Consider the following 10,888-nt stretch of genomic DNA (forward strand, 5'->3'; position numbering starts at 1 on the left):
ATGTAAGATACCTTGGAGTTATTCAAGGCTGTATCTGCCCATGCAAAGTTGAGCTGAACTCAGCTTTGCTATCACTGCTTTTGGAGGCTGTGGGGCACCTCCACCCCTTTGTGGTTGCTCTCAGATGTCACTGGTGCATATGATCTTGTGCAGAGAGCTGGGCTTGGGACTCGTCACAGTCAGACCAGAAGGGGTTGCCTATAGTGAGTGCTGTGTTCCCAGAGGCTCTGAAGACTGATGTCTTCATCCAGGTGTTTTAAAGTCCAAAATTTCACCATTAGGGAGTCATTTCTTTGGATTAGCTTTCCTGATGTCATTAAAATGACATACATTTTTGATAAAAGGGTCATCTGCTGAGTATAGTGGAAATAACATGGTTTCTGGAATCATATCCTATCAAATCCTATCATCTCTGCCATTTAAAACAGCTGTGAGACTGCAATAAGATAGTTATTTGACTTCTTCACAGTGCAGTTTTCTTGCCTATTAAAATAGGAGTAATAATAATACCCAGTTCAGGCTATACCTTAGTCTGTTCAGGCCGCTATAACAAAAGTATCTTAGACTGAGTGAGTGGCTTATAAACAACATAAATTTATATGCACAGTCCTGTAGGCTGGTTGAGAATCTGCTTCCTAGTTCATAGACAACCATCTTCTTGCTGTGCTGTCAACATGGTGGAGGGTCTCTTGTATAAGGGAACTAATCCCATTCGTAACTCCACTTTCATGACCCAATCACCTCCCAGAGGCCCCATCACCTAATACCATCACATTGGAGATTATGAATTTTGGGGGAATACAAATATTCCATTGCAGTATACAAGCCAACATATATGAAAGTACCTAGCACAATGCCTGGCACATAGGTGATGCTGAGTAAACGTTAGCATTTACTCCTGATTTCCTTTTCTCGAGGTAAGTTATACATTGGAATTCTTAAGTTCTGCGTACTGTGTCTTCATCACCATTATTGCAGTACCTTCACAGTCAGGATCTAGTGGGTGAGTGTTAAGAGTCTACTATGAGTGTGTGTGTGTGTGTGTTTTAGAAGAGAGAAAGGTCACCAGAAGACCAGAAGATAAGTAAGTTTGGAAAAACTGGTTCATTTCCATCTATTGATACCTCTCTCCACTTCCATTGCCACTGTTCCAATTCAAGTTGTCCTCTATTTCCTAGGTTATTTCAATAGTTTTACCTGGTTCTTTTGACTCTATTCTTATTTCTTTTTAGTTTATACTCTTCTTAGAAACCAGTGATCAAAGTGCAAATCAAAATTTATTTTAAATCCTTAAAACTCATTGATTCTTTAAATTATACTTGTCATCTGATCTAAATCCTAATCTTAGCCTGGAAAGCACTCCACATCCTGGCCCCAGTCTACCCCTCACCCATCAACTTAATTTCCATCTTCTCCCCCCAGCTTATTACACTTTAGCCTTGCTAGAAGTCTCCCAGAATCTTGGATCCCTGAATTCAAGGCCTTTGTCCATCTTTCCTTCATCCCTCCTCCCCTCCCCTCCTCTTCTCTGTCCTCCCTGTCCCTCTCCCCTTCCCTCCCCTCACCCCCATTCTTCTGACTTCTACTCAACTTTCACATCTTTGTTTGTATGTAATTTCCTCTAGGAAGCTTTTCCAATGGAACAAAATCAGGCCCACTTCTTATCTTTCTCATAGAAGAGCTCTTCTATGGTTTTCTTCTTATAGTCTGTCACATTTCAAAATTATAGAATTCTGTGTATAGTTTCTTTCTGAGTGTTGTCTCCTCTCACAGAGTGGGAGCACAATAGTCTCGTTCCCTGCTGCACTACCAGCAGCTAGCGCGCTGCCCCTAATGCAGAGGTCTCAGTGCTGGTTCATGATGAATGAATATAAAGTAGTATACTGGGATAAATCTGTCTGCATGTGATTCGCATGTTCTCTTCCACAAGGTCATGGTCTTGAGCTTGTGATCTCAGAGTCTTACAAAAGCCACCAAGATAATACAGATCCTGTTTGGCTCTTTTTAATTTTGTTTCTTTTTTCTTTTTTAAACTGAGATATAACTTACACAGAGTAAACTGCACAAATACTACATGTGCAGATGGTGAGATTTTCATAAGTATACACTCATGGAACCACCACCCAGATGAAGATCCAGAATATCCCAGCATCCAGTAGGCTCCTTTGTACCCTTCTGAATCTATAACCCCCCTTCTTCCCCTTCCCCAACTTGGCCAGGTTAATCACTCTTCTAATTTATATCATCAAAGATTAGTTTTGTCTGCTTCAAAATTTTATGTCAGGGAAATCACACAGTTGGTATGTTTTTGTCTGGCTTCTTTTTCTCAACATGTTTTGGTATTCAATCATGTTACTGTGTGTAGCAGTATATATATATATATACATATATATATGTGTATATAGATATATATGTGTATATATATATATATATATATATTTTTTTATCTGTAATGACTTCCTTGGTGGTCTAGTGGCTAAGATTGTGGTCCATTGCAGGGGGCCCGGGTTTGATCCCTGGTCTGTGAATTAGATCCCACATGCCACAACTAAGACCTGGTACAATCAAATAAAGAATAAATAAAATATATTTTTTTAAATTATATGTTTAATTGTTGAGTAGTATTTCATTGAATACATATATGTGTGTGTATATATGTATATACACATATATATATGTGTGTATATATATGTTACAATTGATCCATTCTACCATTGTCTGATATTCAGTTGTTTTCAACTTTAGACTATTATGAATAAAGCTGCTATGAATATTCATGCACATGTCTTTTGGTGGACATGTCTTTGGGTACAGAACAAGGAGTGGAACTGTTGGGTTTCTGTCTTTAAACCAGGCTCCTTTGGTCTGTGATACATTCTTTTTTTCAATATTTTATTTTATTGAACTTTTATTTTTTACTGGAGTATAGCCTATTAACAACATTGTGAAATTTTCCGGTGAACAGTGAAGGGACTCAGCCATACATACACGTAGATCCATTGTCCCCTCAAACCCCTCTCTCCTCCAGGCTGCCACATAACATTGAGCAGAGTTCCATGTGCTACATAGTAGGTCCTTGTTGGTTATCCATTTTAAATGTATCAGTATGTACATGTCCATCCCCAAATCCCTAACTATCCTTTCCCCTGGCAACCATAAGTTTGTTCTCTAAGCCTGTGAGTCTCTGTTTTATAAGTAAGTTCAACTATATCATTTCTTTTTAGATTCCACATATAAGCGATGTCATATGATATTTCTTCTTCTCTGACTTACTTCACTCAGTTCAGCACTCTCTAGATCCATCCATATTGTTGCAAGTGGCATTATTTCATTCTTTTTAATGATTGAGTAATATTCCATTATATATATGTACCACATCTTCTTTATTCCTCTGCTGATGGACATTTAGGTTGCTTCCATGTCTTGGGTATTGTAAACTGTGCTGCAATGAACATTGGGATCCATGTATCCTTTCAGATTATGTTTTTCTCTGGATATATGCCCAAGAGTGGGATTGCAGGGTCATACAGTAGCTCTATTTTTAGTTTTTAAGGAAACTCTGTACTGTTCTACATAGTGGCTGTACCAGTTTACAGTGTAAATTTACAGGTCACAATTACAGCCTCTCCACACCTTGCCAGCATTTATTGTTTGTGAATTTTTCGGTGATAGCCATTCTGGCTGGTGTGAGGTGATATCACATTATAGTTTTGGTTTGCATTTCTCTAGTAATTAGCAATGTTGAACATAATTTCATGTGCTTATTAGCCATCTGTTTGTCTCTTTGACGAAATGTCTATTTAGGTCTCCTGCCCATTTTTTGAGTGGGTTGTTTGTTTTGATGCTGTTAAACATCATAAGCTGTTTGTAAATTTTGGAGACTAATCTCTTATTGGTCACATTATTTACAAATATTTTCTCCTAATCTGTGAATTGTCTTTTCATTTTGTTTATTGTTTCCTTTGCTGTGCAAAAGCTTTTGAGTTTAAGTTGGTCCCATTTGTTTGTTTTTGTTTTTATGCCCTTTATTCTGGGAGATGGATCAAGAAAGATATTGCTGTGACTTATGCCAGGGAGTGTTTTGCTTATGTTTTCCTCTAGGAGTTTTACAGTGTCTGGTCTCACATTTAGGTCTTTAATCCATTTTGAGCATATTTTTATGTGTGGAGTTAAAGAATGATCTAGTGACGATATTAGACTGTCCAGTTTTTCCCAGCATCACTTGTTGAAGAGACCGTCTTTCCAACATTGTGTAATGTTTCCTCCTTTGTCATAGATTAATTGACCATAGGTGCATGGTCTTATTTTTGGGTTTTAATCCTGTTCCATTGATCTAATTTCTATTTTTTTGCCAGTATCATACTGTTTTGATGACTGTAGCTTTGTAGTATAGTATATACTTGTAGTATATACTATAAGATACAAGACTATAAGACTATACTTGTAGTATAGTCTTAAGTCAGGGAGACTGATTCCTCCAGGTTCATCTTTTGGTGGACATGTCTTTGGGGATAGAATGAAGAGTAGAACTTGTGGGTTTCTATCTTTAAACTGGCTCTTTTGGTCTGTGGTGTATTCTTCAAAAAATTCTGGCATATCTCAATCTGAATTCAAAACTGAGATAAGTTAGGGGTAATTATCCATGTAGCTCCAAGCTTCTTACTTGTATAAAATCCTTCCTATGGCTTTTTATTAATTGCATTCAGGGATTTGTGTCAATATCATTTAATAATTTGATACTAAGCCAGTGGGATGATAGTTCCAAGCAACTTAAAATTGTTCTCTAAAGGGAGTCTGTCTATTGAAGCTTAGTCAGGAACCATATTAAGTTAATTCAAAACTTGTCATCTAAGCCAATAAGAAAATGTTATTCTGTTTGTTTAAATCATTGAGCTACAGAAGCATTCTAGGACACATTTTTTTCAATTATATTGATCCTAAGATGATTGCTTTGGCCATTCCTATAAAGCACTGTAGCTAACAGGTCATTTACCCTCTGATATATACTAAAGGCCAGTAGTAATATTTACTGTTTGCTATAATATCAGTGTGGAAGATTTTCTGACATAACTAAGTAGTTATTTTTTTCCTTTTTGTAGGAACACATAGGGCTAATAAGCTGTGACCATTAAATAATATCCACCAAATTCTGTGTGCCTTTTTCCCCAAAGATAAATTATACTGTTGGAGAAGGAATGGCAACCCACTCCAGTATTCTTGCCTGGAAAATCCCATGGACGGAGGAGCCTGGTGGGCTAGAGTCCACGGGGTCGCAAAGAGTCGGACACGACTGAGTGACTTCATTCACTCACTCAAATTATACTGTAGGAGGAAGAACTTTATCCCCGAAGATTCTCTTGCCAAAACCTTCTTGCTTTCCCTTGAAGGACTCTTCTATGTTGTTTAATTTTCTATGGGAGAATTTGCAAAAATTTCCCTTAGTGCCCTGTATAAGGTAAGAAAAGCTCAGAGTTGGCCCCAGGGGAGGTAGTAAGTAGTTAGACCACCTTGCCCATTGGAAGCAGTGGACCAGTTACTCGCCTAGACCACAGAGAGGGCTATGCCTACCTCTGTCTGCTTCTAAGAACTCAAGAGGCTTATCGGCTTAGGGGGGCTGGAACCACCAGTCGGGGAAGAATAGAACTTTCATCAGAGAGATGGAAGCATGTGGCAAATATGTGACTCACACTTTGAGTGAAACTGCAGAGACAACCACATCCATTTGGACACCTGCCTCTTAGTGTCCTGAAAAATCCTTCTCGTTGCAATGAAAAACATTCCAGGAATGGGAGGCAAGCCTCCTATTATAACTAAATTCTAAAATAGCATTAAATGATTTTATTTAATTCCCACTATAAGCCTAACTAAGCAGCTATCATCATCACCCCCAATTTAAATATAGGGAAACTAAGGTTCTTTGAGTTTGAATATTTTGGCTAAGCTTTCAGAATGGTGATACAGATTTGAACCCAGGCAGCTCAACTCCAGAGCCTGAAAGGGTTTGGGGAAGAAGTAGTTCCAACACAGGGTAACATCCTCCCATTCTCCCCCTACCTTTGTAAGTTTCATCTGAAAATGTCATGCAAGGTCACCTTTACTGCACAGAGGAGATGAAGAAACAAATAAATATGGGGGAGGAGGAAATGGAAAATAAAACTCCCACTGGGGTCTGGCTATTAATGTGTTTGCACTGTTCCTATACATGAATAGATCTGGTTGAGTCTGCTACTGAAAAGGAACCAAAAATGACCTTGAATTGAAACTCTTGCATAGGAAGGTGCTGTGATGAGCTCAGAGAGACCACAGCACACCTCTGCAAGGGCTCTGAGCACCATCGTCATGGTTGCTTCCAGCCAGTGGAGGGATTGGGCGGGGGCATGCTGGTTATGTAGTTTCAGTTCTGACGAACTACCTGACTACTAACACAAGGCCTGGGTTTTCCTCTCTACAGGATGGAGATGTCCTTTCCTAAGGGGGGACTCTTCCATCAGTGGCCTCTTAATATATGCTGCCTTTGTGGAGGCAAAACCCTAGTTAATATAAACATGGTTGAGATGAGGGGGTCTCTTAAGCAAATATCAATATCAGTCAAGCCCTCCCCTCTTCTACCTCATCTCCTATCATTGCTTTTGCTCTCAGTGATGTCCAACTCTTTGTGGGCCCCTGGACTGTAGCCTGCCAGGCTCCTCTGTCCATGGGATTTTCCAGGCAAGAATACTGGAGTGGGTTGCTATTCCCTTCTCCAGGGGATCTTCCTAACCTAGGGATCAAACCCGTGTCCCCTGCATCTCCTGCTTTAGCAGGCAGATACATTGCCTGTTGTTTCCTCTTTTATTCCTCTTTCAGTCACCTTTTGCTGTTCCTGGAACATACCAGACACACTCCTGCCTCAGAGACTTTGCACATACTCTTTATGCTGCCCAGAAGCTTCCCCTTTAGCTACTCCATGGTTTCCTTTCTTCTCTTAGGCCTTTCCTCAAACATCCTCTCTTCAGTGAGACCTTCCCTGGTTATCTGTTATATCCACAACTGCATTCTGAACTGCATCCACCCTGCAACAAACACACAGTCCTGCTTCCTCCCCTCTTCCCATTTTTGATTGTCTCCTCTAACTGAAGGTTAGCTCCATGAAGGCAAGGATTTATGTCTGCTTGATGCCTGTCTATATTTCAGCACCCAGGCAAGGGGTTTGCTTCAGTCATGTCCCGACTCTTTGTGACCCTATGGACTGTACCCCAGCCAGGCTCCTCTGTCCATGAGATTCTCCAGGCAAGAATACTGGAGTGGGTTGCCATTTCCTCCTCCAGGGGATCTTCCCAACCTAGGAATTGAACCCAGGTCTCTTCTGTCTCCTTCATTGCCAGGCAGGTTTTTTTTTTTTTTTTAACCACCAGTGCCACCTAGGAAGTTCCCAGTGTGTAACCAGTACTCAATAAAAAAAACATGTGGATTGGATTAACATGTAAATTCACAGATACTGGCTCTACCATATATTACCAGGCAACCTTTAGCAAATCAGTGAATGAGGTTTATTCTACTTCTATAAAATTGGGATAGTAATTTCTACCCTCCAATTGTGAATTTTAAACAAGATTACAAAAGTACATTCCTAGGACAATATTTGCATGCACTCAATGACTTATTTTCTGAGTTTGGTGAAAGTTGGACACATAATAGTAGTAAACATTTTTAGATTATTTATAGAAAATAAACTACCAGGCATGGGTTTAAGCACTTTATCTATCTTAATTCATTTAATTTGTACATCCTGTAAAGTTTGTACTATTATTATCATCATACTTATCTGACAGATAAAGAAACTGCAGGACTAACTTGCCCAAGGTCACAAGACTAGGAAAAAAGAAAAAAAAAAAGAAAATCACTGAACCTGGATTTGAACTCAGGCTGATCTGTTTCCAAAGTCCATCAGTTAGCTACTTCCCCACATTGCTTCCCCCAGGAAAGAAGACACAATTTATTTAATACAGGTATAGAAAAGCACGTTCAAGTAGTGAAAACTTCAGTTCACAAGTAGTTTATTTTTTTAACTACTGGAATGTCTTCATAGATAAAAAATGATAATAATTCATTTTCTAAATCAATTGGAATATTTAGACAGTGGCTAAATTATATTGAATCCCAAACCATGAAATATCTTTGGACAAGAAATGCTACCACTAAGGAGCTATGTGGAAACCGCCTTTTATTTAGACACAGTCTATATGAACCAATACATTTCCATTTTAAAATAGACAGCAGTGTCATTTAGTTTCCAAAGTTGAGTGGAAACAAAAACGAGGGCCATATAGACACACCCTAAACCAAGCACCTGCTTTTGAGGCTGTGTCAAATATTATTGTCCTGTTTTTCTTGTGAATTGGCTTCAATCATTTGTGATTCCTGTGCATTTAGCATGTCTCGTAACCAGCAGTCATTCATCATCTATTTTAAGTTTGGTTGGTTTCGCTCATGAGAGAGAACTCAGTAAGACTATGTCTTCTCCATTCATGGTGCTGCTTCTACAAGTCACTGCATACACATTAAGGTGGCATACACACACAAACTTTCCAAATCGTCTTTAAAGGCTTTCAGTTCCCTTTTTTCTTTTTTTGGTTTCTATTGCCTTCCCAGTAATGGCTAAGACATTGTCAGTTTGCCTTTCTTCTTGAGATTTCTTTAGAAGGCCTTGTGGCCTGAGCATTCATTTGGGACCCAGTTTTAATTTCCCATTGGTTTTGGTTTGGCTATTTTACTTGCAAGAACAGATAGCCATTTAAGCCAACTCAAGATGAAGGGCTTTAGCATATTGTATTACATCACTTTATTTTAAGATGATGAAGGAATGTGGAAATCCAAGAACCAGAACTGTATTAAATGTTGGCCTCAAAGAGCCTGGAGCTCAAAGTTGACTCTAGATTCAAGAAGGCTCCCAGGCCTTCAGCAGCAGGAGTTCATGGATCTTTGATTTCTATGATTAAGTAACATGCTATATATCCACTTCATCTGGTCCTAGCACTAAATGATGGCTATTTTTCTTCATGCTCAGGGCCCTAAGAGAGAATCTGATTGGTCCCATCTTCAAGGGCAAACTAGAACTCCCTGACCAGTCTATGGTTTGTGTACTGGTGCCTGAGCTACAGCCAATCATTTGTGGACAGAGGAGGTAGGGCTCTGAGTATTAAGCATGGCTTCCTGGGCCTGCCCCTTTGGCAGGAAGTGTGGGCAGGGTGGATCCCCTCAGAAGAGGTTGTGAGTGCTGACCTTTCCAGAATATCATCTTGTAAGAGACTAAAGTGTTACCCAAATCACACAATCATTTACCAATGTAAGATGATATTACATTGACAAAGATGCAACTTGGAAAGATGTGCACAAAACCACATATATACATCTTTGCAATTGGCATGCTTAAAACCTGAAACAAATTTCATTATTTCTTTGCAGTATGTTTTATCTAAAAATGTTTGTTCTTTTGCCTGGTAAGTCAAGCTGTTAAAGCCCTGTGGCTTTCTTAGTCAGGCCCTCCAAGTTTTGGTGAACAGATTACACTCAGCACAATTCTAGCTGATGCCATTCATAGAAGTTTCAATGTGTTGACCAAAGTGAAGCTTCATTAACCTTTGCAGTTGCCTAGTCAGTTATTGAGGTTTTGTTTTAATTGAGCTGGTTAAAGCCACTGACTGATTACTACCATTGACTGAGTATACACAATGCCAAGGGCCACAGTTTTAAACACAGGCAGAACACATTCATGACTTCAGAGGTCCCTTGTGTCAAATTTGTGATGCCCATGCTGTTGGTGAGCTCTCCTTTGAGGACTTGCCTGCTGCCACCCATGGACCCTGAAGAACAAGGGGCATGCAATGGGAACATTCAAGATCCAGTTCTGGATGCATTCTGCAGTGGCTGGGAGATTTGTGGTGCTGGTGGTAGGATGGCTGGTATAAAGGTATATGGCATGACATACTTGGCCTGCACTACAATTCTAGAGAGCAAAACCGCCTAGGCAAAGATCAGATCCTTACGCTCAAGGTAACTGTTTTAGGATGGTTTGAGTCACTACGCACGGCAGGCATTGGTGACATGTATCTGGGTGAATGGCACTCTCTTTTCTTGAGTCCCCAACAGAAGCCAGCCTCTCCTGACACTAGAGGTCCATAGCAATCTAGCTGTGCTTCTCTGTGGCCCACATCATTTTCTACCCATATTGACAATCTCTGTCTGATTTTTTACTATCCTCTGATGGAAGCTTCTTTAAGACAAGATCAATGTCTAGTTCCTTTCTGGTGTTCCTGCCATTTAATAAATATCTGTTGAATGAATGAGAGTAAGAACCTAAACCTCTTCAGTCACCAGATTGACTGTGGCCATGTTGCTTCACTGTTCTCTTTGCTCAGTGACAATATTTGGCCTGAGAGGAATGTCTGAGATGGGATCATTGTCAAGTGAAGCTTATTTCAGTATCAAGTTTATTTAAAATTTTCAAATGTCTGTAATGTAGATATTGTGAAACACCATCAGTATATCCTGTAATATGTAGAAGAGTCCACAGACACAGTAGATTACCAGCAGGAGGACAAAATTTCTAGGGGGCAGATCAGGAAATTTCCTTGAGTGTATGGAGAGAAGGAGGAGGAGAAGGGGGAGGAGTGGTGGGTAATAGCTAATGTTTATTGATAATTTACCATGTGCCAGGTCCTGTTATAAGCATTTTACATAATTAACTCATTTAAAACTCACAACACTTACCTTGTTGTCCAGTGGCTAAGATTTCATGCTCCCAATGCAGGGGGCCCTGGTCTGATACCTTTTCAGGAAACTAGATCCCACAGGATGGAACTAAAGGTCTCACATGTTGCAACAAAGGCCCAGCACAGCCAAAATAAGT

General features: G+C 39.7%; 1 protein-coding gene across 1 annotated transcript in view; it reads right to left on the reverse strand.

Moving 5' to 3' along the window:
• The window catches only part of LOC105001254 (talanin-like), a 161,955-nt gene that overhangs the window by 142,163 nt on the left and 8,904 nt on the right, over positions 1–10,888 (reverse strand). Inside the window, 2 exon segments of the mRNA XM_010857439.1 lie at positions 6,251–6,515; positions 7,092–7,162. Coding sequence (XP_010855741.1) covers positions 6,251–6,515; positions 7,092–7,162 — 336 coding nt within the window.

This window comes from Bison bison, unplaced genomic scaffold, assembly GCF_000754665.1.
Source record: "Bison bison bison isolate TAMUID 2011002044 unplaced genomic scaffold, Bison_UMD1.0 scf7180017864380, whole genome shotgun sequence".
Lineage (NCBI taxonomy): Eukaryota > Metazoa > Chordata > Mammalia > Artiodactyla > Bovidae > Bison > Bison bison.